General features: G+C 42.7%; 1 protein-coding gene across 1 annotated transcript in view; it reads left to right on the top strand.

Annotated features, from left to right (window-relative positions):
* The first annotated feature begins 2940 nt into the window (after window positions 1-2940).
* The window catches only part of LOC116639550 (aldehyde oxidase 2-like), a 77635-nt gene continuing 53402 nt past the window's right edge, over window positions 2941-27173 (top strand). Inside the window, 10 exon segments of the mRNA XM_032416098.1 lie at window positions 2941-2994; window positions 4917-4974; window positions 6727-6823; window positions 8307-8415; window positions 9793-9919; window positions 11156-11217; window positions 14245-14334; window positions 16940-17020; window positions 18816-18960; window positions 23455-23547. Of these exon segments, the coding sequence (XP_032271989.1) occupies window positions 2941-2994; window positions 4917-4974; window positions 6727-6823; window positions 8307-8415; window positions 9793-9919; window positions 11156-11217; window positions 14245-14334; window positions 16940-17020; window positions 18816-18960; window positions 23455-23547 (916 nt within the window).

The raw sequence follows: 27173 nt of genomic DNA, 5'->3' as shown, positions 1-27173 counted from the left end.
TGGAACAGAGTAGAGGACTCAGAAATGGACCCTCAACTCTAAGGTCAACTAATCTTGGACAAAGCAGGAAAGAATGTCCAATGGAAAAAAGACAGTCTCTTCAACAAATGGTGTTGGGAAAATTGAACAGGAACAGCCACATGCAGAAGAATGAAACTGGACCATTTTCTTAAATCATACACAAAAATAAACTGAAAATGGATGAAAGGCCTAAATGTGAGACAGGAATCCATCAAAATCCTAGAAGAGAACACAGGCAGCAACCTCTTTGATCTTGACCACAGCAATTTCTGGCTAGACACATTTCCAAAGGCAAGGGAAACAAAGGCAAAAATGAACTATTGGGACTTCATCAAGATAAAAAGCTTTTGCACAGCAAAGGAAACAGTCCACAAAACCAAAAGACAGCCTACAGAATGGGAGAAGATATTTGCAAATGTTTTATCAGATAAAGGGTTAGTATCCAAAGTCTATAAAGAATTTATCAAACTCAACACCCAAAGAACAAATAATCCAGTCAAGAAATGGGCAGAAGACTAGGTGATGGACTTTAAGGATGTCCTTAGTGTGTGAGGATCCTCTAGATGTGAAGAAGTAGGGACGTAATGGATGTCCATCCATTACACATGATGTAATGAACACTGGGTGTTATATACAATTGATGAATCACTGAACTCTATCTCTGAAACTAATAATACACTATATGTTAATTGATTGAGTGTAAATAAAATTAAATTAAATTTAAAAAAGAAGGGAGAGGAAATTCAATGCTGCTTTTTGATGGTAGATAAAGAGGGAGGGAGGGCATCATAGCAGGAAAAGAACAGGGTTGTTCTGATTGTAGACATGGAAGAGCCTTCTTCAGTCATTTAACAAATACTTATTGGGCATTTATTCTGTGGGAATTTACTCATTCTAGGATACAGTGGTGAGTTGAAAGTAATATGCAAACCCTCATGGAGATCATGTTCTAGTAGAGAAAGCAAATAGAAAGATGAACAAATATCCACGTCAGGTAGCAACAAGTGCTATGGAGAAAATGAATCAGCATGGTAGAAAAGAGAGTGCCGGAGATACGACTGCAGACTGAGTGATCAGGGAAGAGCTCAGACGCACAGAGCAAGAAGGCACCAGCCATGCCAACGTCTAAGTGAAGAGAAGTTGAGGCCAAATGAATAACACGCACCAAGGTCTTGGCACAGGAAAGAATTCCACATGTTCAAGAAGCAGGGGAAGACCAAGATAGCAGGGATTACAGACAAGGGAGGAATTGTTTGAAGATGCACTTGGAGAGGTGGGCAGGGCCAGTCCCATGGGGCCTCCATGGAAAGTATATGGGGTTTTGCTAAGTGCTCTGGGAGGCCATTGGAAGGTTTTGAGTAGAGCAATGCCAGGTTTAAGCAGAAGAATGGCAATGAGAAGAGTAATTTGGCTGGAGCATGAGATTTTTTTTGAACAGCAAAAGTCTGAGGCCTGAAATAAGGACAGACTATGGAGGGCTTTGCATCCTGCACTAAGGAGTTAGGACCTTATGTTCCAGGCCTAAGAGAGCTACTGAGGGTATTTTTAGCAGGAGTGACGTGATCAAAAACACTGACCTAAAGGTCATACCTAATTCACAGCATGCTCTCCAACATCTCCTCTCAGGACCTTGTTGTGGGTTTATTCAGCAACTTTTAACACATGTGAAACACCTGCATACACACTGAAACATGTGTGTAAACACTTGTCTCCACAAGTGTAGGAAGATGCCTGGAACCTCGGCGTTAGAATTGTAAAGAAAATTGGAAGCTACCAACTCCATTCAATTAGGAGTGTTTCCGGACTAGCTCTGTGGTGGTTAGGATTCTGAAGCCACATGTGGACCAAGTAGGAAAGGGGATCGTCCTCAGTTAGCCAAATCAGGATGATACTAGGTCTTTGCTGTCACTGGCTTGAGGCCCTGTCACAAAGTGAGGTCATCTTAAGACAAAGGGTTGACTCTAGCAATGGTGTGCCAAGGCTCCATGCACTTGTGAAGAAGTGTTAGGGAGCAGAGAAGTCTGGCCTCCTCTCTTGAAACCAGTCCAGTTGAGCAGCTACCTGCTTTACTTTTATGTGAGGCCGAGTCCTGGGCATTACTTTAGCTGAAAGAACAAGAACTGCTTGATTTTATCTCCTCATATCTAACTGGAGAGTTTCAGAAAAGTAAAAAATTATATTTTTCTTTTTATTAAGGAATCTGTCGATACACTTAAGGTGTTTTAAGCCAGGAGATCTTGGTTTGGTTTCCTGCTTTGCCACTTAACTTTCTATGTGACCCTGAGCTACTGATCTCACATATCTGGGCCTCGTTTTATTCACCTGCAAAGTGGTTGCTTTGACTATATCACTCTTTTCCAGTGGAGCAATCCTCTAGGTGTGAGGAAGTAGGGAGGGGCTGGGTGGATGTGGCACCCCACCCCTCCACTTTAGGGCACAGAGTGCACTTATCCATATGTTGTCCTATGAGGACATTTCTGCAGCTAGAGTAAGAAAAAAGTTGGGAAAAGTGGGAGGTCTCAGAAGGCCCACTTCTAGCTCTCTTTGAGAAGAATGAAGTCTGTCCAGAATATATTCCTGGGGCTAAGACAGTGTGCAGAGCGGGTTTAAGTTTAGGTGGTTGTTTATGGTTTTCACACTAAAGCACTCCAACTCACAAGAAAGCAAGAAGAGTGGGCTGTGCATGGAGGGAGCTGTGAAGCCAAGATTGGTGGGAAGCAGAGGAAGAGGCCGGGCCACACAGGCACCCTAGACTTAACAGGCCACAAAACAGGGAAGTCTCCACCCCTTGCCCTGCTCTCTGGGGCTCTAAGCTGCCTGCTTCTGCACAGTTGCTTGGCGCTAAATTTTCATTTCTCTGACTGGTGCCAAAGAACATCTGCACCTAGAGTTGTAAGGCAAAATTTATTTACAGGTGCAATGCCTTGCCCATCGAAATTGGACGACTTGGTTTTCTTTGTGAATGGGAGAAAGGTAGGTGTTGGGTGATACTACTGTGGCTTGCAGAGACAGCAGGAAACTACTAGCTTAGGGGCAGCTCTTGTCCAGTCAGGGACAGGAAACCAGGGCCTAGGAACCCAGACTAATTTGGCCTCTTGCCCACTCAGCCAAGGTCTAGCTTCTGAGAATATGGGGAGGTGGTAACGCATCAGGGTTAATCACACATGCCTCGGCATCAGGCAGTCTGGTTCCAATCCAGCTCTGCCATTTATAACTTTATGCAAGTTACTTCAGCTCCCTGAGCCTCAGAGCACTCACCTCTAGAATCTACTTCCTAAAAAGATTAAAAGCAAGATGCTTCTTTCATCTAGTAGGAATCCCCTGGGTCCTTATAAAACACTTAGCACTGGGCCTGATATCCTGGTAGCACTATATCTAGTAACATATCTTGATCCTCAAGCTCAGGGGGACAAGAAATAGAGCTTTGTTTATTTTTATATTTATCAACTTAATTCTTCTCTCGAGACTTCATTAATCAGAATTAGTTGAAATGTAATTGCCGTCAATTTTCAGTCCCCTTTCCCAGGTTGCAACTAAGTTCTAGGGGGAACCTGTGTGACAAGAAGAGTGGCCTCTGCCATTGTCGCTCTCCCCTAGCATCCCCCGGTCAGTGCCCACCACCAGGCCGCACACTGCTGGTTGACCCTCAGTGCCCTCTGCCAGGCCCGCTCTGCTCATGAGCCTCTATCTCTCAGGGGAACCTTTCTGTAGTTCCCAAAGCATGTGGCTTCGCTGCGATCTTGCCACCTCCTCCAAGGCCCCTCTGCACTCCAATCCCACAAACCTAACTGGGATTTGGCCTTGTCCACCCTCCCACCCCAAGAAAGGAGATAGAACATAGTTTTCTTCATGTGCCTTGTAACTCTTCTCCTGTAACCAGCATCCACAGCCAGTAGCCACCATACATTTTTCCAAACCTTCATTCATGAGCTGAGTCCTAACTCACTTGTTCCACCTGCCTAGGCTTTGGAGTCTCCTTTGTCTATTTTCTGTTCTAAATCCCTTCTGAATCATGAGCCCCAAATTATTTTGTAGGGGGAGGGTCTACACAAATTCATGTTTTTCTTCTAGGAAGAAAGGAAGACCCTAACATGAGTAGACCACTGTGTCTTCTTTTCCTCTGATGCCACAGAATGGCTGGAGGTGTTTACAGGACACTCTAAGATAAAGTCAAAGGAAATATCCCCAAATAAGCAAGTGGGAAAGAAGCACCGGAGAAGATCCCTCCAGGCTTCTGAGTGATAATCCTCCACTTTTCGAGGAGAGGGAGGGAGAGATTCTAGTGTACCACCAGAGATACCCTGAGTCCTGAGCTGGGACGAGTCTCACCATTAGCCGCTCTGCCATGAGAGGACTGGCACACTCAGGGACCCCTTCAGGATGACAGCAACTCTCCCCACCTCCCATTTCTGCCACCAACTCTGGAGGTCGCTCATACTATCACGTGTGCTCCCCACGGGAGGTGTCTCAGAAGTGCCAGATGAGCAACTTCCTATCTAGATGCCTTCCCTCCAGGACCCTGCATTGTACACACACACACACACACACAGCATCCAAGTCTCTCCCCCGTTTCAAATATTCCAAGAGTACAAAAGACTGAGTTGGAAGATTCCACACACACAGGTAATGGAGCAAACATGAAGAATGTAACTCCCAGTGGGGGCTTACCCAGCAGTGGCCCCCCACTCTAATCACATATAAAAGCATTGTTGTCACACTTGGTAAGTCTCCAGCTCTGTACACATATATGAAACTTGTTTGCCTTCAGAGCAAAAAATAAATGGGCAAATGAAAGTATTATACCCGAGTGCCTAAATCAAGCAGGCCACGGCAGACATTACTGTGGGTCACCCTCTCGATCCCCATAATAAATCTCTTTTCTATTTCCAACGCAGGTGATAGAGAGGAATGTGGACCCAGAAGTCACTCTGCTGACCTTCCTACGAAAGAACTGGATTCTTTTGATCAAAATCTGGGCAGTGTCTATGTTTGCCTTAAAACTTAAGCCTGCTATGATTATGAAAACTAATCTAACTTCTCTGTCTCCAGTCGGCCCCGTTGGCCCTTGCTGTCTCTGCTTTTGGCAGTGGTTTTAAGGATGGTAAGTTAATTGGGCTATTTGGAGAGGATGAAGTTTCCCCAGAGCTTCTTATATCTGGATTTAATAGCAATGAAATAGAAGCTAAGCTCTTTACTTCAGCACTAATTATTCCTTTAAGGGCTCTCCAAATCCCCAGGAGGGTGGTTATATAATCGAGGTTTATATTGCATATACCCTGTCCTGGCAGGAAACCAGATTCTCCAGATTCAGGAAGAGCATGTGTATCAGAAAAGATCGTCTTTCCCTACATCTGTTCTCTTATGAGAGATTTTTCCCGACCATTTTATATTCTGAAATTGAGATCTTCATAATGACAAACATTTTAAGTGGTAGGTCTAATGTATCTCTCCGAGAAGCCAAAAGGTAAGTAAAGAAATGGCAGAAATTATAAATTGATGGAGTCAGCCCATGGACAAGTTTTGCTTAAAAGTCCACGTGGTGTTTAGTTAGTTATCAATGTTTGAAAATTAGGAAATCTCATATTTTAAAAACTCAAGATTTTTCAGCTTCTCATGAGAAACGAGAAAGTAGTCATTGCTGCATGGCAGCTGTCTTGCTGAGCAGGGAGGGACTGCCCTAGCGCCCTATCTAGAATGGGCACAAGCTCTCCAGGTACACGCAGCCCACTCCACTCATTTACGTGCCTCTCTGATAAGCATCTGATGTTAGAACTTAGTTTAGATGAACAAGCCTTATGGCTTAAAAAAAAAAAAAGTCAGTGATTCTGAAATCTTCTGAAACAGTCGAATGAATTACATCCAATCTCATAAACTAAACTGGCTGGAAGTGGACCACAATTAGGAAGAAGGAGGAGTAAAGAGAGGCGGTGGAGTCGGAGCCTGGATTTGGGCTTCGACTCTGACCAAGCAAGAGCACAGGGACACGTTAGGTGAGATCTGAAAGTAAGGATGGGGGTTTTTGCCAAAGGCTCAGTCACTTGTTTTCAAGCCATAAGACTCTTAATCGTAGGAAACAAACTGAGGTTTGCTTGGAGGAGAGGGGGGTGAGGGAACGGGGTAGCTGGGTGATGGACATTCAGGAGGACTTGTGATGTAATAATGAGGGATGGGTATCATATAAGACTGATGAATCATTGACCTCTACCTCTGAAATTAATATTATATGTTAATTAATTGAATTTAAATTTTAAAAATTAAAAAGAAAAAATAAAATAAAATAATTAAAAAACAAAACCAATGCAATACAAATGGACAAAACTAGAATACATTGAACTGCTAAAAATAAGATCTTCTCTCCCAATTACACGATTGGGACCCAGAATACCTATAATGAAATAGGGCTTTTCAAAGGGCTTTTACAGCCATCGTCCTATAAGATGTTCATGATAAGCCTGTGAAGGTAAAGTAGGTATTACTTTTCCCTCTTTGCAAGTGAGAAAACTGACAGGAAAGGTTAGTCTGTTCAGTATCACACAACTAACAGGATCTAGAGTGGCCTTTACTGAGACCTGGCAGGCAAATGACTTCTCAGACCTACCCTTCACCCCCCAAAAGAAGACCTTCCTCACTAGTGACACCCCAGGGAGGCAGCTGTAAGGGGGTGACATGTGTGCCGTGCATCTTTTCCTTGAACAGCCCCTCTAGTACGCCTCACAGGAACCAAGTACGCCTATGGAGGAGGAGGGCGTGGGGCCTGCACTGTGATGGTGTTGAAGCGTGACCCGCTGTCCGCGAAGATCAGGTATCCTACCCAGAAGCCAGAGGCCAGGAGGGCTTTGTTTCTTTGCCAGGCTTGTATTCCCATCTGAGCGCAAAATGTCTCTAAGCCCTTGTGATTCTAACCCTCCTTAGATCTTCAACCCCTCTGAAAATTGGATAAAAGCTATGAGCTCTCTACTCAGAAAGTACATAAACTAATTATATTTTGCACATACTTTCAGGGAGATTACAGACCTCCTAAGGCCCGTCTGTGTGGGAATTCATAATGCCTGTCTAGAGAAGATTTAATAAACACATGCCTCCCAGGGTGAGGCCAGTTGAAAAGCAAAGAAAGAGTGTCCAGAAAACTGGGCCCCTTTAAGGTTTCTGGGCTGAAAACAGCCAGATCCTCATTATGGCTCAATGTACTCATCCGGGGAGTAAATGCTTGACTTAGGAGAAACATTTATCTTTGGCGGTCATGTACTCCATGCACTTCCTGTCTGCACACACGTCACAAGCACAGCTTGTTCTAATCACACAATACTCCCTATGCCATTGCCCTGATTATTAAGGCTTCACAGTCCTTCCTGTTTTTCTTATTCCCTTGTTGTGTTGATAACATTCACAATAAAGGTGGGGGCAGACAGAATCCAGCTTGGGACCTTTTGCAACTAGAGCTTCTGGTCTCCCCTCGCCTTCTCCTTTCTCCTATAAGGTGTCTGGAGTAATCTTTTCATTCACCACCTCAGGGTTTGCTGGCCAAACCCAACACATCTATGCGTCCCACGTTAAGAAACCCCAATTTAGGCAAGCCATTCATTTTACAGATGAGGAAACTGAGGCTTAAAGAGATGAAGTGACTTGTTCAAGATCACACAAGTTTCTAGAACAAGGACTTGAACCCCTACATGTTCTGGTTCTGAAGATGATGCCTTTTCTACTGCTGGGCTGAACCAACCCTGCAGAGCAGGGACCTGGGCCACAATTGCATCCTTTAATTAAGGGCCAGATTCCAGGACTTGGGCTGCTCCCAAATCCACTGGCCCAAGAAATCAAGAAATGGCCTCAGAACACATGTCATTCCACTGTTGAATGAACTTATCCAGAGATTTTAAAATTAACAAGCAAAAAAATTCTCAAATGTAAACATAAAAGACATAAGTGTACCTTTTACCTGTTATGGGGTCAATATCCTAATGAATACTAGTTGAGGTCCAGTCATACTCCTGATGACATGAGTCCATTCCCACTGAGTCCAGACCCAAGTGGGTCTGTATGGGCTTAGGAAGTGTTCTGAAGTTCAGAACGCCCAGGTTCCCTCTAAGGATCCTCAATTCTTACGGATAGCACAGTGTCAGCAGAGAGGACTCTAAATTCTCCTTCCCTGTCACCCCTCCAGTTCCCCATCCCCTAGGCTGAATGATAGGCTTGGGGAGTTTTCTGCTGCCCTTCTTGGTTCCCAGATTCCCCAAGAGGCAGGACTGTGTTACTCTCCTTGATTTTCCTGCGTTGCTCATATGAAGACACTTCTCCATTACTGCGTGCCTGGTGCCCATCTGCTCTCTGGACGGGGCTGCTGTCAGCACCGTGGAAGGTGTTGGAGGCATCAGCACCAGACTTCACCCAGTGCAGGTGAGAGCACACTGTAATTTTCTCACTCCTTAACTTTTTCTTTTTAACCAACACTGTGTTGACTGTGCTGCCAGGAGCTTCTAGGTTGTAATCAGGTAAGTAGAAGCTTTGGATGCATATTGATCAAGATAGTAACACCTAGGTGATTTAAAGAAAGCTGGAAATCCATCCACATTTTATTAGACGATCATCTTCTTTTCTTACTTTTTCCACTTGAATGATAAGCAGGATTATCAAAACATTGATTGATGCCTATGTGACTATAGGCTGGAGTAAATATTGTACACAGGATATTATTCATAGGATAAAATGTCAGAGGCGAACAAGATAAAACTCAGGATCATTCCCTGTGGCATAGGAGGTCTTGAGAGTAAAATCAGAACTGAGGCTGACTGCACCAGAGCACATGGACAATCATTTCTCCCAATCTTAACTTGAAGCTGGAACACAGAGCCTGGTTTTAAGCGTTGGCAGAAAACACATCGACTCCTCTGTCATTGTCACGAAGAAGGGAGCTAGAGAATTGGAGAATCATAGGTCCAAATCCACCAGGACCGCAGGTGCTTCCAGCAGGAGGAGCCCAGAGGGTCTCTGGGTTTCACAACATGAGAATCAATTCCAGGAAAGGTCAGCAAAGGCCAAGGACCCAGCAGAATTTACTAGAATGTCTGGGGAGATCAAAGAGGATAACACTCTGAAATCCAGAACAGGGCTTCCCAAGTTTTCATGTGCTAAGAATCATCTGGGAGCTTGTTAAAAATACAGATTGTGAGTCAGGCGTTTGGGAGCAGAGGCCTGTGGTTTTGCACTTCCTGCAAGCTCCCAGGTAGAACCGACCCCACCGGTCCATGGACTACGCTTCAAATAGCAAGGATCTAGGACACAGGCAAAAATCTTGGCTCTTTGAAAGTAGAATTCCTTTTGAGCCAACACAAAAGAATTTAAAGAAGGTAAAGTGAGGTCAACAGTAAATAGCCTCCAAATCAATCAAAAAGAGGTGGCCCCATGGTCAGAATTAAGCTGGACAAGACATGGAGGTATTCAAGAAAATCATTTCTGAAACGTACACATACTTTCCTTATAATTACTGATTTCCAGACAACTCTCACTCTGGGAATAGAAGCTGCACACTATTAACTCCCAGTTAGAAGGATCTGGGCTTCTGAGCTTGAGAGATGGTTATAATGATAGAATATGGCTTCTGAGTCACCTCCTCCAGAGCAGCACAGGAAAGGGGATGCTGGCCATCTCTGAGCCAGGGCAGGGGTGCACTGCTCAGGCACTGGGTTCCAGCATGATAAGGGAGGTGCCAGATGGGGACTCTGGTGAGGAGTGGTGACAACAGAAAGGCCTGTGATCATGCATATGTCCTTCTAGGAGAGGATCGCCAAGAGCCACCACACCCAGTGTGGGTTCTGCACCCCTGGGATGGTGATGTCCATGTACACGCTGCTTAGGAACCACCCGCAGCCCTCAGAGGAACAGCTCGTGGAAGCCCTGGGAGGCAGGGCTGACATGGAAAAAACCACCACACGCTTCAGGCTGCTCCACCCCACTCACAAGGTCATCTCAGCCCCACTCAGGGGCCCCCTGGTTGTTTCTAAAGTAGCTACAGCTCACCCAGGAGCAGAGAAGAATGGCAGAGCACTTGCTGGAGAGGGGCCACACACACACATCTTGACACCTGACTTCTCTATCCAGTGACTTACTTGGCTGCCTTCACTGGGGCTGTCGTAACAGTGTCACCAACTAGGTCAGTTAAAACAACAGGAATGTATTCTTTCACAGCTGTGGAGGCTACAAGTCTGAAACCAAGGTGTCAGCAGGGCCGTGCTCCCTCTGCAAGCTCTAAAAGAGGACTCCTCCTTGCCTTTTCTTTGCCTCTGGTGCTTGACAACCAACCTGGCATTTCTTGACGCATCACTCTAGTCTCTGCCTCTGTCTTCTCATGGGCTTCCCCCCCTGGGTCTGTGTCCAAATTTTCCTCTTCTTATAAGGACACTAGTTCTTATAAGGATTAGGATGGACTCTAATCCAGTATGACCTCAATTTAACTTGAGTATATCTGCAGCGGTCCTATTTCCAAATAAGGTCACATTCATAGGTTCCGGGTGTCAGAACCTCAACATATCTTTTTTGGAGGACACAGTTCAACCCACAACAGAGCCCTTCACATATTGAAAGGACGCTTTTAAATTTAAAAATGGGTTTAAGTTACTAGAGAGGAGTACCTACTCATATCCCTTTTGCAGGATCAATAAACACCATTCTCAGGTGTCAACAGTCTCTAAACAAGTCATCTGTTAAATACACAGATTCTTAGATTGAGACCTGAAGGGTGAGCACAGACACCCTCGTAATCTACCAGTTGCTTCCTTTGCTCTCTCTGCCCCATTACGGAGAATCATACCGTGCCTTAGAACTGGCCTACGTTTTCTTGTTTTAGGATCCCCTGTATCTTACATAGACACATGTTGAATGAATGAATAAACTAATAGATGAATGCAAGTGAGCTCACCAGATGGATGATCATCTTCTTTAGGACAGAAAATAAAACTGGGATTGATGTGGTGGGAAGGTTCATATTCTAAGAAGAGGAAAAAAGCATTGGACAGTCTGGCAGATATTTAAACACTCTCAAAAACAACAACAACAACAACAAAACCTAGGTCTGTTTTAACTTTGGAAAGAAACTAGTGAAAATAAAGCCTACTGATAAGCATGCTTCTTCTCTGACAAGGTAATCTGTGCCGCTGCACCGGGTATCGGCCAATTCTCGCAAGTGGAAGGACCTTCTGTGTGGTGAGTAGGTGACTGGGGACACCCTACAGAGCAAGAATGACAGTGACAGCTGGTCAAGGCTGGGAATACAGGGGGGGAACTGTTTAGATCATCTAAACAGACTATAAGGGAGACCAAGTGAGTTAGTGTCAACTAACTCATGAGAATTTTATCTATTTGTTGAGGATAGGGTGAAAGTTACAGCACCTCTGGTGTTCCACACCCCACCACAGAGGGCAGGCAGGGATCTAACCAGGCATCCAGATATCTTCCATCACTAGTTACACGAGGCACCAGGAAAGCACAGGTAGGAGGGTTCCAGCAAAACCAAGGAGATAAGCAAAGGTGTGGAATTTGCTTTGGGGAGGCAAGGTTAGTTCCAAGAATTCAGACTGGCTGGAAAAGTGTAAGCAGGTAAAGAAACCAAATATGCAGAGTGGAATCCAAAATTCAACCCCAAGTACAAGAGCACAGGGAGTTTCCATCATAAAGTGGGGTGATGGACGCCTGGGTGGCTCAGTCAGTGAAGCATCTGCCTTCTGCTCAGGTCATGATCCCGGGGTCCTGGGATCGAGTCCTGCATAGGGCTTCCTGCTCAGCGGGAAGCCTGCTTCTCCCTCTGCCTGCTGCTCCCCCGGCCTGTGCTCGCTCTCTCTGACAAATAAATAAATAAAATCTTTTAAAATAATAAAATAAAATAAGATAAAATGGGGTGCTTCACTGGGCTACTGTGAAGATCAAATGAGAAATCATTGGCAAAGCATGTAGCAAAGTTCTGGCTGGCACTTAGTTGCTACAGTTTGCTGACAATGCTGTTGAGGCAGGATGGATGTGTGCAGTACTGCCCTTATTCCCAAGCAAGGGGGACTCCACATTTGGAAAGGCCCCTTGCTGGTCCCTCCTCCAGCCATTCTCAGGAGACCATGGAGCCAAGGTGACTTGTTTAGCTGGACCCTTCACCCTTTTCTAGACCATGCTCCAGATTTGGTCTTGACCCCATTCCCAGGCCTAACACCAACCTCTTCCTGAGCCCATCTTCCTAGGGCAGATCATAACAGCCAGTGTGTGCCCCCCTAGGTTAGACGGCAGCCAACAACTGGCTGTTTCTGGAAAGAGTGGACGGAACTGAGGCATTCAGCCCGGGATGTTCACACAGGTGTTTGAGGCCCCTCAGTTCAGAACAGAGCCAGGGTGAGAAGAGGAGGGCAGCAGGCCAAGACCGGGGTATCCATTTATACTCTTGCCCTAGCTCCACAAATAGTAGAGGTGGGCCTGGAAGTGGACCAGCAGGTGTATCCCTCTCCCCAGAGCCAAGCAGCCCCCGTAGGTGCATGTCCTAGACTTCTGCTGCCACACAGGGGAGCCAAAGTTGATAAGCTGAGAAATAAAATGAAAAGCTTGTAAACCCATTAAATTGCCAGTGTAAGTGAAGCACTTGTCAAATATGAATAAAGGAAGTTAAAGGAAACCTCTCTCCCTCTGGAATATGGATGTTATCCACCTTTCCAGGCACAGACTGGGGATAAAGGCAAAAATGTGGTCGGAGACCCACCTGCAGCCAGCTAGCCCCAGGGACTTTAATGGGTGAAAGAAACTGGGCCCCAGTGGAAATACCTGAGGCTCACATCTACTAGGTCAAGAGAAGATGGGCTGTTTCTGTTATAGTTGATTCATGGCCCATCATGGATGCTCTCAGAGCTCTGAGTAAGAGAGGAAGCTCTGGTCACTGGGCCCAGATGGTTTTGCTCCTTGGACAGTTAGGAAGATGGCAGCCTGAGGCATTTGGGCAGAGAACTGAGGTATCAAAAGAAAGTATTTTACTAGATACTGAGGAGAAATTATTTAAGGAAGAAGACACAAGAGGTAAATTTGGAGGAAATGGGAAATGAAAGAACCAGTAAATGGAAACCTGCTGTAAAATTCGATTGTCCATTCATTCTCAGTCAGTCCCATGCAGATCCCAAATGTCTAGAACACCTGGTTCCAAAATAGGTTTTTTTCTCCATCTTTCTTTATTTTTTTCTTTTCTTTTGTCTGAAAGGTCCTTATATAAATGATAACATTCAGTGTTGCTAGATCTTATATATTCTAGAGAATGATTAAATCATCATTGCCCTAAAAGGTATCATATCAATTAATTCTACCACTAGGAATTCACCTATGAAAAAATTCAGAGACGTACACAAAGCTGTCCATGGAATGAACAGAAATGTTCATATGTTATTTATAGTTATACAATGAAGGGAAGAAACCTAAGTATATAACAATAGCAAATGTTATGAATATATTATATAATAGCCAGAAGATGGACTTTTACATGATCAGCAAAATTATATTTTAAAGACATTTTAGATGTATTATATGTTGACTAATTGAATTTAAATTAAAAAAAATAAAGACATTTTAATGATATGGAAAAAGATTCACAATATAAATGAATAAATAAACACATAAATGAACAAAATAATAGGCAAATAAATGAATAAAAAGGCAAAATAAAAAGTATATTGTACTATAAATATAGTACATATATATAATATATAAAAATATTATCAGTGGAATAGGGTAATTACAGTTTCTTTTATGCTTCTTTATATTATTTATTATTATATAAATAATTATTATTATACTATATATTATATTTTTCTATATATTATACATCATATTTTATATTTCATATAGTCTATATTATCATTTTATTTTTTAAAAATTTATTTATTTATTTGAGGGAGAGAGAGAGTGAGCACATGCACACAGAGGGAGAGGGAGAAGCAGACTCCCCTCTAAGCAGGGAGCCTGATGCAGGACTCAATCTCAGGACCCTGGGATCACGATCTGAGCCAAAGGCAGGCACTTAACCAACTGAGCCACCCAGACGCCCTAATCATTCTATTTTTGAAATAAAGCAAAAGATCTTGTGATTATCCCTGTTCCAACAGAAACCACTAAAAAAAGTCTGGAGTCACATTTAAATTGCCAAGCCTTTTGAGGCACATACCCATTTACCTATTAAAAAGTTTTTCATCTAAAGGCATTTCACTGTCCTAGGAGTCAAATGGCTGTCAACAGAAAGGAACAGGAAAATGCTGCTTGGATCCTGGAGGAAATGATTCTTCCTCACTCTGCAGGGAAAGTGACGTGAGTCCCTGTTTGTTTCGTCCTCTCCCTGAGAGTATTGCTTAATGCTGGCCCCGTGTTAAAACTTTGCTTGTTAAGTGTTGATGGTCGTACGCTGCATTACTTTCAAATCTCCAGAGCACATGCATGAATAAAGCACTTTTCATTTGGAACCTGATAACGGGGTGATTCAAAGCCAGCCTCTGATTTTCCCCTTCAGTCTCTGGAAGGATGAAACGAGAAAACATAAACCCACTCAGACAAGAGGAAAAGACCTGCCCCAACTCTGATGAGTCCCATCCTTGGGTGGGAAGGGGGTTTTGTGCCTGGTCCCACTCAGGCAAAGCTGTCCTCTATCACCACGTCCCCTCCTTTGCAGAGAGAGGGCACTGCAACCTCAGGAAGGGAGCCTGTCCAAAGTCACGTGGCAAAGGCATGATCACCACAGCTGGGAAGTTTAGCCGGAAACATTGTGGTCTCTGGCTTTGCTCTCTGAGAGATAGTAGTTTCCAAAAAAGACCCACTGCCAAGTTCTTAAAGGAATTACTTAGAGAAGTTGGAATAAGGATAAAATAGGGTCCGCTCCCCGTAGACAAGGAAATCTGAGAGAACAGAGCTGCCCTAAGACAAAACCGAGCCCATCATCCCCCTGCTGTATCTATTTCTATCCCTCACACCTACCTTGTTCCCATTCTCAGCCTCCCACTGTCACCTCATTTTGGTCTGAAGATGTGCAGTGGAATAGAGGGTTATTGCCAAAGAAGGTAGGCTGCACCCTCCACGAACACTTCACAGAGGATCAGTGTGCCTCAGAGGGGTCAATACATTCAATTATCCTCAATTTTGTGGCCTCGGGAAGTCCATCTGGGCAATGACTGGGCTCTGGGGACCATCTGACTCACTTTAACCAAACTCAAAAGAACATGATATTTAAACTGGAATGTGCCCTAATATTCATTTACAGAAACCCAATTATAAAGTGGATCTTATGGTCACTGAGCTGCATGTCCTTTCCCTATAGGAAAACACACATAGGAAGCTCCATTATAATGAGGTTGCTTGGTGAACATGGATGCAGAGCAATTGGATAATCTTAAGGGTAGTACCACAGAAGACCCCTCTCTTCCACCAGGGTAGACCAGCTGGATGGCAGGGGTCTGCCCCATGACTGTTCCTTCTCTTAAAGCTATGTTAAGATCTTCTATTATTGGACCAGCTATTAAGCCCTGGCCTAACACCTGTTTGGGGAAACTTTAATTCCTCAGATCTGACTCTTTATGTTTTTTTTACATTTTCATTCTCACACACCAGCTTATTCCTAGGTTTCAAAGACATACCACATTATTGCCCCCAGGTACCGCCTACATTTCTTTTTTTTTTTTTTAAAGATTTTATTTATTTATTTGACAGAGAGAGACACAGCGAGAGAGGGAACACAAGCAGTGGGAGTGGGAGAGGGAGAAGCAGGCTTCCCGCCGAGCAGGGAGCCTGATGTGGGGCTCGATCCCAGGACCCTGGGATCATGACCTGAGCCGAAGGCAGACGCTTAAAGACTGAGCCACCCAGGCGCCCCCCGCCTACATTTCTAATTCTAGCTAATGCAAAAACTGATCATTCAGACGTTGGCCTGTAATTCCTCAATCTGGGGTCTTACTAAGAGCCTTTATAAGGAACAGTTTCTCTTCTGGAACCTGGGAAGACCCCAGAGAAACAGAAAAAGAGGGGGAGTGTTGGACAAATGTCAATCCATTTCACCTAATTGTCACAAGTTACCCTTCAAAATATACATTACTTCCATTTATCTTTAGAAAGGTTAAGTACCTTTCTTTTGGGAGGGTGCCAAGTTGTGACAGAGCTGAGAATGAACCCAGATCTGCCCCTGATGTCTACCCATGTTCTTCTCCACTACACAGACCTCTAGCTCTGCTTCCCATGGTTCTCCCAGTTTGCTGCACCTTTTTAGGAATGTTTTCTGGGAATAAGTGTTTCCAAAGCTAAAACAGATCTCTTTCAGACAAGATTAGAGTTTGGGTAACTTTCCACTGTGCTTTAGTTTTCTAATTGGTAAAAATGGAGATGATAATTTACATTCTTTATATAATTGTTGTGAGGACTAAACAACAATTATACATGTAAAAGCACTTGGAATGTAACACTCCATAAATGTTAGCTATTGTTATTTAAATTAGTGGGGGTGGTTTATGCATAGGCATGTATGTCTAGAGTCATTTTTATTTAAACTTCAGGACTTCTCAGAGCCTTTAGCATTTTGAATCCTGACCTGACTGGTGAGAGGACAGTGGCTGGGGCCCAGTGGAGTTGAGTCCCAGACCTACTGACCTCTGATAGTTTCTCATATAAGGTCTTGGTGTTTCACAGGGGACTCTTTGAACTATTTCAGAGAATACTCTTTTCCTTAGTATCATATCAGGGGCAAATCAGTATTTCTCTTACAACAAGATTCTTATTTAAAACTTTGATTTGGTTTGAACTATTTCCCATTACTCTCATATTAGGAGAGTAGGAGAATTATGACTATGTTCATTTTGCCTAATTAATGTAAAGAATTACAATGCTGTTTCTGGTTTAGCTGGGCTGACAAGACCATCTTCTGTCCTTTATAAAGATTTGCACAGAGTTATTTGCAGAAGACGAGTTCCAGCCCTTGGACCCTACCCAGGAGCTCATATTTCCCCCAGAACTCTTGGTAAGACAAGTTGGGTGCTTTATGTGTTTGTTCAAATGTCACTGGTTATAAACTAAGTTTTATAAAACTACCCTTTCCTTCCTGCGAAGTTGTCAAACTGTGGAAATATTTGATCACATCAAGAAGCCTGTCCCCACCCAGCTCAGCAAGCCCTCCCTGGCTGATGCCCTGGACACACTCCCTGAAGCCTCAACTGAGGCTCTTTGTTGAATGACTTTGTCATTATGCTCACCGTGGTCATCTGCAGCATCTCTCTGTTGACTATCCTAGTCATCCAGCTTTGCTCAGCTTCTAACTTGGTCTTCCAGCCACACTAGTACATTGACCCCAAGAAGCACTTCCAGGGCCCTCCCTATGACCTACCCTTCCCTCTATCAGCATCTCTCTCTCCTCTCTGGCATCTAGTGGTCCCATTCTATAAAATACCTATTTCTGAAGGGGTTCTGATGTGTTTATTCACTCATTCAACAAATATCAATCATCCACCAACATGCCAGGCACTGTTCTAGGTACTAAATATAGAGCAAGGAACAAAACTAACACAAAAACCTACCCACAGGGGGTTGTCATCTGGTAGGAGAGACAGGTAATAAGCAAGATGATAGATAAGAGATACAGCATGTTAGCTAATGAGAAGTGGTAAGAAGGAAAAAAATAAAACTGAGAAGGGGGCTGGAATACTGGCCAGAGATTTCTCTGAGAAAGTAACATTTGAAAAAAGTTCACCAGAAGTGAGGGAGCAGCCTCGACCGTAGGGGAAAAGCAGTCCAGGCAGTGCACACAGCAGGTGCAAAGGGGTCAAGGGTAGGAGAGCACCTGCCCTGACCAAGGGGCAGAGCAAGGTGCAGCCTGGCTGGAGCACAGTGAATGAGGTCGGAAAGCCACTGGGGAACAGACCACAAGGACTTAGGCTGCTGACTTTTACCCCGTGAGAAATGAGAAATGATTAGGGAGGTTGGACAGGGGAGGGGCAGGTTCCTATTAATGTTCTAATGGGATCTGGGATAGTTCTGGCTGCTGGGATGGGAATAGCCTGGCGAGGGGCCCAGGAAGGAACAGCGAGCCTCGTCAGGGTGGTAGATCTATCCTGAGAGATGGTGGTGCTGGACCAGGCTGCCAGCATGTAGCTGAGAAGAGAGTGGATTCTGGATATATTTTGAAGGAGAACCAACAGGATTTGCTGCTGGATGTGATGTGGGGTATGGGAGAGAGAGAGATCAAGGCTGACTCTGGGACTTTGGACAGCTGGAAAGGGCAGTGGCCATTGACAGAGAAGAGGAAGACCTCAGGAAGAGCAGGGTATTTTTTTGATGGGGGATCCTTTTTGGGGGCTTCAGAAAGGATGGGGTATGAGGAGCTCAGTTTGGGATATGTTAAATCTGAGATGTCTATTAAACATCTCAGAGGAGACATCAAGTTCTCATTCAGATCCATGAGTTTGGATTTCAGAGGAAAAGTCCAGGCTGATGATGTTAATTTAGGATTATTAGTATAATTATGATTTTTAAGACCATGATACTGAATTGTGTTCAATTGATCTATAATGAAGTATCATTGACAGGTGCCAACCTATATCATCACTTGCCTACCAAGAGCTACATATATTAACAAGTCTTAAGTTAAAGAAGTGAATATCTAATTATGGAAATACAGGCATTAGTCGATGAGTGTAGTGAGTCTTTTCAGTCAAGTGGACCCCGGGACTCCTGCAGTCTCTCTAGAGGAATATACCTCCCTCGGGGAACCTGGAAGGCAGGTGTGCCCATGTGCAGACACACTTGTCCTTTGCACTTAGAGAATGGTAGAGAAGCCAGAAAAACAAACCCTGACCTTTTGTGGAGAGAGGGTTACCTGGATCTCCCCTGGCACCCTCAAGGATCTCCTGGAGCTGAAAGCCAAACATCCTGAAGCCCCTCTCATCTCGGGCAACACCTCAATGGGTGAGTGACTACAGCGTTTCTCGCACCACTATTAGAGCCGAGCCCGACCTCCCATCCCCTACTTCGCTCTCAGTCTACAAACACTCCTTTTTAAGCCTCATCCTTTAGAATAAAAAGGTTATAATATAGTAGTGCATTATAAAAATTATTATAGAAATAATTAGATCATTATATCATATGATATATAATATAATAGTACACAATACGCTATTTCGGGTCATGAATATATGTGATATATATCATATGATATAATGATCTAATTATTTCTATAATTTTAGATATAAATAATATGTGTAAATTGTGTATATTATAATAATATAAAAGCACAATACAAATATTATATTATAATAAAGTGGTCTCCAAAGTTGGGTATACCTATACCCTGGGAGTGTGCAGCATGACCCCCTGAGGTGTGGAGAAAAAATATTAGAGGGTGTTTTTTATCATTTAGTTTATCTTATCTTTTTTTATTTTGTTTTTGTTAAATAGTGAGTAGATATAAAAGAAGTTTTAAAATATGTATGGGTATGTTAACAGTGCACACCCAGTTATCACCTACACCCAGTTTAAGAATGAGAACTTTACCAAGAACTTTGAAAGCCCCGTGAGCCCTCCTAACCACATCCCCTACCTTTCCCTTCCTCTCAGAAGCACTCATTAGTCCAAATGTGGTGATGGTCAGTCACTTTCTTGTTTTTACAATTTTACCACATATATTTGAGTCTTTAAGCAATATGTCATTTACTTTAGCATATTTTTGAACTTCACATAAATAGACTGACACAGTATTCTTCTTCTTCAATTTGCTTTGTTTGTTCAACATTTTTGACCTGAAATACACTCATAATGTTGCAGGTAACTGCTAGATTCCATTGTATGACTGTGTACAATTTGCTCATCCATTCTACTGTTGAACGACATGGAGTGCTTTCCAAGTTTTGGCTCTATGAATATTCTTTTTTTATTATTTTTTATTTTAATTCCAGTATAGTCAACACACAGTGTTATATTAGTTCCAGGTGTACAACATAGTGATTCAACAATTCTGTATATTGCTCAGTGCTCCTCATGGTGATGCAGTCTTTATTTTTTTTTTTTTTTTTAAAGATTTTATTTATTTGAGAGAGAGAGAATGAGAGAGAAAGAACACATGAGAGGGGATAGGGTCAGAGGGCGAAGCAGACTCCCTGCCAAGCAGGGAGCCCGATGCGGGACTCGATCCAGGGACTCCAGGATCATGACCTGAGCCGAAGGCAGTCGCTTAACCAACTGAGCCACCCAGGCGCCCCGGTGATGCAGTCTTTAATCCCCCTCACCTATTTCACCCGTCCCCACCCACCTCCCCTTTGGTAACCATAAGTTTGTTCTCTGTTGTTAAAAATCTGTTTCTTAGGTTGTCTCTCTCTCTTTTTTTGCCCTTGCTCATTTGTTTTATTTCTTAAATTCCACATATGAGTGAAATTACATAGTACTTGTATTTTTCTGACTGATTTATTTCACTTAGCATTATACCCTCTAACTCCATCCATGTCATTGCAAATGGCAAGATTTCATTCATTTTTATGGCTGAGTAATATCCCATTGTGTATATATATATCACATCTTCTTTATCCATTCATCTTTTGATGGACACTTGGCCTGTTTCCATAATTTGGCTATTGTAGCTAATGCTGCAATAAACATAGGGTGCATGTATCCCTTTGAATTAGTATTTTTGTGTTTTGGGGGTAAATACCCAGTAGGGCAATAACTGGATCGTAGGGCAGTTCTATTTTTAACTTTTTGAAGAAACTCCATACTGTTTTCCACAGTGGCTGCACCAGTTTGCATTCCCACCAACAGTGCGCAAAGGTTACTTTTTCTCCACATCCTCACCAACACCTGTTGTTTCTTGTGTTTTTTATTTTAACCATTCTGACAGGTATAAAGTGATATCACACTGTAGTTTTTATTTGCATTTCCCTGATGATGAGTGATGTTGAGCATCTTTTCATGTGTCTGTCAACCATCTGTATGTCTTGTTTGGAGAAATGTCTGTTCATGTCTTCTGCCCATTTTTAACTGGATTATTTGGTTTTTGGCTGTTGAGTTGTACACATTTTGGATACTAACCCTGTATTGAATATGTCATTTACAAATATCTTCTCCCATTGAGTAGGTTGCCTTTTTGTTGCTTGTTTCCTTTGCTGTGCAGACACTTTTTATTTTGATGTAGTCCCAATAATTTATTTTTGCTTTTATTTCCCTTGTCTTGGGAGACATATCTAGAAAAATATTACTACAGATGATGTCAGAGAAATTACTGCCTGTGTTCTCTACTAGGATTTCTATGGTTTCAAATCTCACAATTAGGTTTTTAATCCATTTTGAGTTCATTTTTGTGTATAGTGTAAGAAAGTGGTCCAGTTTCATTCTTTTGCATGTTGCACGTTGCTGTCCAGTTTTCCCAACACCATTTGTTGAAGAAACCATATTTCTCCCATTGTATATTTTTGCCTCCTTTGTCAAAGGTTAATTGACCAAATAATTGTGGGTTTATTTCTGGGTTTTCCATTCTGTTCCATTGATCTATGTGTCTATTTTTATGCCAATACCATACTATTTTGATTACTACAGCTTTGTAATATAATTTGAAGTCTAGAATTGTGATACCTGCATTTTTTTTTTTCTTGTTCAAGATTGCTTTGGCTATTCAGGGTCTCTCATGGTTCCATACAAACTTTAGGATTGTTTGTTCTAATTCTGTGAAAACTGCTGTTGGTATTTTGATAGGGATTGCATTAAATCTTTAGATTGCTTTGGGTAGTATAGACATTTTAACAATATTCTTCCAACTCATGAGCATGGGATGTCTTTCCATTTCTTTGTGTCATCTTGAATTTGTTTCACAAGTGTTGTATAGTTTTCAGAGTACAGGTCTTTCATCTCTTTGTTTAAGTATATTCCTAAATATTTTGTGATTTTTGGTGCAATTGTAAATGGGATTGCTTTCTTAATTTCATTTTCTGCTGCTTCATTATTAGTGTATAGGAATGCAATGGATTTCTATACATTGATTTTATATCCTGCAATTTTACTAAATTCATTTATCAGTTCTATGTTGTTGTCATTTTTGGTGGAGTCTGTAGGGTTTTCTATATATAGTATCATGTCATCTGCAGATAGTGAAAGTTTTACTTCTTCCTTACCAATTTGGGTGCCTCTTATTTCTTTTTGTTTTCTAATTGCTGTGTTTAGGACTTCCAGTACTATGTTGAGTAAAAGTGGTGAGAGTGTCTCATGTCTTGTCTTGTCTTGTCTTGTCTTGTCTCATTCCTGACTTTAGGGGGAAAGCTCTCAATTTTTCTCCATTCAGTATTGTTAGCCATGAGGTTTTCATACAAGGCTTTTATTATGTTGAGGTATGTTCCCTCTAAGCCTACTTTGTCAAGGGTTTTTATGATGAATGGATGTTGTACTTTGTAAATGCCTTTTCTGCATCTATTGAAATATATAGTTTTTATCCTTTCTCTTATTGATGTGATGCATCATGTAGATTGACTTGTGAATATTGAGCTACCCTTGCATCCCAGGAATAAATCCCACTTGATGGTGGTGAATGATTTTTTTAATGTATTGTTGGATTCGGTTTGCTAGTATTTTGTTGAGGATTTTTGCATCCATGTTCATCAGAGATATTGGCCTGTAGTTCTCTTTTTTAGTCATGTCTTTATCTGGTTTTGGTATCAGAGTGATACTGGCCTCACAGAAGGAATCTGGAAGTTCTTTTTTATATTTTTTTGAATAGTTTGAGAAGAATAGGTATTAACTCTTCTTTAAATGTTTGGTGGAGAGGCATCTGGGTGGCTCATTTGGTTAAGTGTCTGCCTTCAGCTCAGGTCATGATCCCAGGGTCTTGGGATCGAGCCCTGCGTCAGGCTCCCTGCTCAGCCAGGGGCCTGCTTCTCCCTCTCCCTCTGCCGCTCCCCCTGCTTGTGCCCTCCTGCTCTCTGTCAAATAAATAAATAAAATATTTTAAAAATAAATAAATAATTCAATGTTTGAATTATTGAATTATTGAAGCTCTCTGGTCCTGGACTTTAGACTGTTGGGAGTTTTTTGATTATTGCTTCAAATTGCTAGTAATTGGTCTGTTCAAATTTTCTATTTCTTCCTGCTTCAGTTTTGGTAGGTTATATGTTTCTTATTATGAATATTCTTATGTATGTCTCCTGGTTCCAATGTGTAAGAGCTTTCTAAGAACCTCCCATCCATTCTATTTTCTATTTTTATATACATATAGTAAATGTATAAATAAGTAAATACATGTACTGGGAGAGCATCCTTATAAATTTACTTTGCAGGACATATAGCTACTGCTTTTACATCTATATTTATTTATTATCAAATTTTTAAAAATTAGTATCTGAATATTTTTATGAGAAACTTTAAATGCCAAGAAAGGGCATTTTCTCTTTCCTAAATCTCTCTAAAATACATATATTTACTTTTCAGGACCTGCAATGAAATATCAAGGACACTTTCACCCAATTCTCCTCTCTCCTGCTAGGATTTCTGAGCTCAGTATGGTATCCAAAACAAGGGATGGTGAGTTCCTGGTATTCTTAGTAAAACATTAGTGAACAAATCCCTGCACAAAACTTACACTTACCAAGGAGCTTGGAACCTACTTACACATTGTCTTGTCTGGCCTATTTCTAACTCTTCATCATTTTTCTGATGTGATATAATATCCCTACCATAAAACCTTACTATCAAAAGCTTTGCACAGAATATGAGGTATTCAGATGACATCATTTAAGACCTTGTAGTCACTTGCAGGATTCTTGCCTATAAAATGCCATGGTGACCCAAAGACAGTAAATTTGCAGTGTAATTTTGATGGGAAGACAGCAAGAGAACTAGTGCTATCCATCAGTTGAATAGTCAATTTCTAGGAGGGAGGATGTTTGCAAGGAGAAAGTAGGAGAAATATTGTCTGGCGCTCAAATGCTACTTAATGGCAAGAGGTAAAATGAGACAAAGACCTGCCCAGGCAAGCACCCCAGTCACTTACAATGTCCTTAAGGGACATTGTGGCCCACTACATGCAAATACTACTACATCAGGCAAGGTGGTACTCACAAAGTAGGAAGAAAACCTGCAAGACTTTGCCTTCAAGATGCACAGCAAACCCTTTGATAAAAGGAATCTTATTTTACTCCTTTCCTCATCCCCCAGAGCTCCTAGCATGTAAGCACATGCATATAAGTACTATACATGCATATAAGTGCTCAGTTCAATGACTGACGAATGAGTTAATGGGAAAAAATGAATGAATGAGTGGGTCAGGAACTTGAATTTGTGATACAGTGGTAATGATGACTTTCTTAACTTAGGCAACAAGGAGGTGGACTGAACTGAAAGCTGAGTCAAGACTGACTTGTAGGCCATTGTGTGCTTGTGGGCATCAGTGGTAGGCAGGGGAGGGGACCTGCCTTGGCTGTATCACTGCCATCCAGGAGTCCCATCTTCCTGGCTCCTAACCAGCATCAGCCGAAGTCAGACTGTGCAGCAGACCAGCAAGCATGCCTTTCCCCGGCATCACCCTACTCATTTGCAAGGGAAGGGACCCTTCCTGGTTTCGCCCAGCACTGGGGCTTTGCAGCTCCAGCCTCGGGATGACTCAGGTAGCACACCTGAGTGTCACTCAGAAAACAAGGGGAATGTGCTTAGATTCACTCAAAATCTTGGTGAGAACAGAAGGGAGAGAAGAGGGAGTGGTAGAATGGGTGGATTGGGAGCAAAGGTAACCAATATAAGCAGGAGGTTAAGGCAGGAAAAACTTTCCCTAATCTTCACCCCAGGTATTATTTAGCCCAGTTTTCAGACTTCTCTAGCACCCCAACCCTGCCTTCAAAAAAAACCCCTTAAACAGAATAAATAAATGAAAATAAGCTGCTCTGTTCAAAGGAGAGGGGAGACTTTTCACCATCCCCCTATCACTGAGCCCCCTTATGTCTGTGCCTGAGAGGACCCTTCCGAGCACAAATCAGATTCCTCAGGGTTACCCAAATCCCTCATTTTTAGGAATTCCTCATGAGGAAGCCAAGATGCAAAAGGAGAGTAGACTTGCCGAAGGTCCCCAAACTGGCTAGTGGCCAGGCCACCAAGCCACACATCTCCCGTTTCCACTTGAGAACTCTTTTCCTTACTTGATGAGCCTTTCCCCATCCCCCAGGCTCACCCTGTGGCCTGCCCAACTGGTGGTTGGAATGGACTGCTCAGTTTGGATCTGCAAAGTAGAGCCAGATTCTGAAATCTGAGGAAGCTGTAGGCCTTCCTCAGGCCCTCTTAAAATTAAAGTGTGAGTACCCTCTAGTGGCAGAATGTTCCTCCAGGAACTTTTCCCAAGATTCCCAAATTTTTCCTAAGGCCCGGAAGAATGCCAACATTGGTGGGGGAGGGGTACATTGGAGCCAAATGTGTGTGTTCCCCCCTCCCAGGACCCCTCCCACGGGAAATAAATTTCTGTGAAGGTTTATATTTGTTTAAATTTTGAATGCTGATCCAAATCACGTACATGTTTGACTCAGTGTACATTTTTTCCCCTCAAAATCTTTAGTATAGTAAGTGCTCCAGAAAGTCCCCACCTCTTTTTTTTTTTTTAAGATTTTATTTATTTATCTGAGAATGAGAGAGAGAACACGAGAGGAGAGAGGGTCAGAAGCAAAAGCAGACTCCCTGCTGAGCAGGAAGCCCAATGCGGGACTCGATCCCGGGACTCCAGGATCATGACCTGAGCCAAAGGCAGTCACTCAACCAACTGAGCCACCCAGGCGCCCCAGTCCCCACCCCTTTATCCCATAGACCCATGCACTCTGAAAAACATGAAGTTAAAACAAAACCCACATTCTGAGAATAAAAAAAGTCGAAACTCTTTCCAATTATACAGGCTAGGTTTTGTGACCAAAGATGGAATAAAATGTGAATAGGAATACAGTAAGTAGAATTTTCTCAGTACAGCCATGTCAAGCCTAACACAAAGTCAGGGGGTAATGTGAGCAATGGAAATAGAGCAGAGCAGACAGCCAGCATTTTACTCTCCCCTGGGGCTGAACGGCCCTATTTTACCTGTGTCAAATAAGAGACAGGCTGGTCTGTACGATGCTTCTGACCTTAAAATAACAACAACAACAACATCTTTTTGTTTCTGAATTCTTCCCTACTAATAAGGCTCTGGGTCTATAAGGTAGGAGGGATTGCATGACAGGAAACAAGCTTGGACTTCCCAGTGCTCCTGAGAGCAAAAGTATGGCCAGGATTTTTGCAGAAGTTAAAGACCAAGCTCCAATGGACCCTGTGGTGATAGGAAGCAATGAACCATCGCTGATGGGTCTGGGATGGGCTCCTATGTTACAGGGGCCTTTTATGAAACACTGGGCAGCAACAGGGTGAGGACTCTAGGTTGAGACATTCCAGGGGGAGGAGAAGTTGAGTTATCTTTAGGCAAGATTTGCTTCATATAAGGATAATAAGGAACAGATGGTGGTTTCCCTAATCAATTAGGTTAGCTGTGATTATTGAAGCTGCAGGTATGTTATGTGTTATATGGGTATGTTGGCAGGGGTGGGAGAAGTATTGTGCCAAGTATGTTCTTAATATTGATAAAAGATAAAGCTATGCGGGAGGGGAAAATATTCTCAAAGATTAATCCACAAGAGAAAAATCAAAGCCTAGCCTGCAACCTGCAAAACAGACTAACTAAAGTTAGAACCCAGCCCTGGAAGTGATGTCAAATCAGACTCTATGTGTGGGCAATTCATTCTACAAATGCAAAGAAGTCAAGGATTAATTTTAAAAGGCCGACTAAGTGATCCCTTGACAGTTTGGGTGACTTCTTCACTTTCAAAGATTGACCTGAACCCTTTTCATCTCTATTGTAGGGAAACCCCAAAGCTGGTGTTAATAGCCTGCCAATACACACAAGTATGCCTGCAACACCTGTTTATTTTTAATTACTTCCTTGTCAGGTAGCAAATAGCATTGCCCCAACCCTCCTGGATGCTCTCCGATCACTCCCACTTCCCTGGACACTCCCTGGGGACCCCCGATGTCCTCACACCCAATAATGCCCAACATAATATCTGGGGAAGCTCCTCAGGAGCTGTGTTCATTCTGATTGGCTGGCGCCCTCTTGGGACTGGTTGTCAAGGATTTTGAGTATCAACACT

The sequence above is a fragment of the Phoca vitulina genome, unplaced genomic scaffold, assembly GCF_004348235.1.
Source record: "Phoca vitulina isolate PV1807 unplaced genomic scaffold, GSC_HSeal_1.0 scaffold1, whole genome shotgun sequence".
Taxonomy (NCBI): Eukaryota; Metazoa; Chordata; class Mammalia; order Carnivora; family Phocidae; genus Phoca; species Phoca vitulina.
The sequence above is the reverse complement of the archived record's forward strand: the minus strand, read 5'-3'. Positions and strand labels throughout refer to the sequence as shown.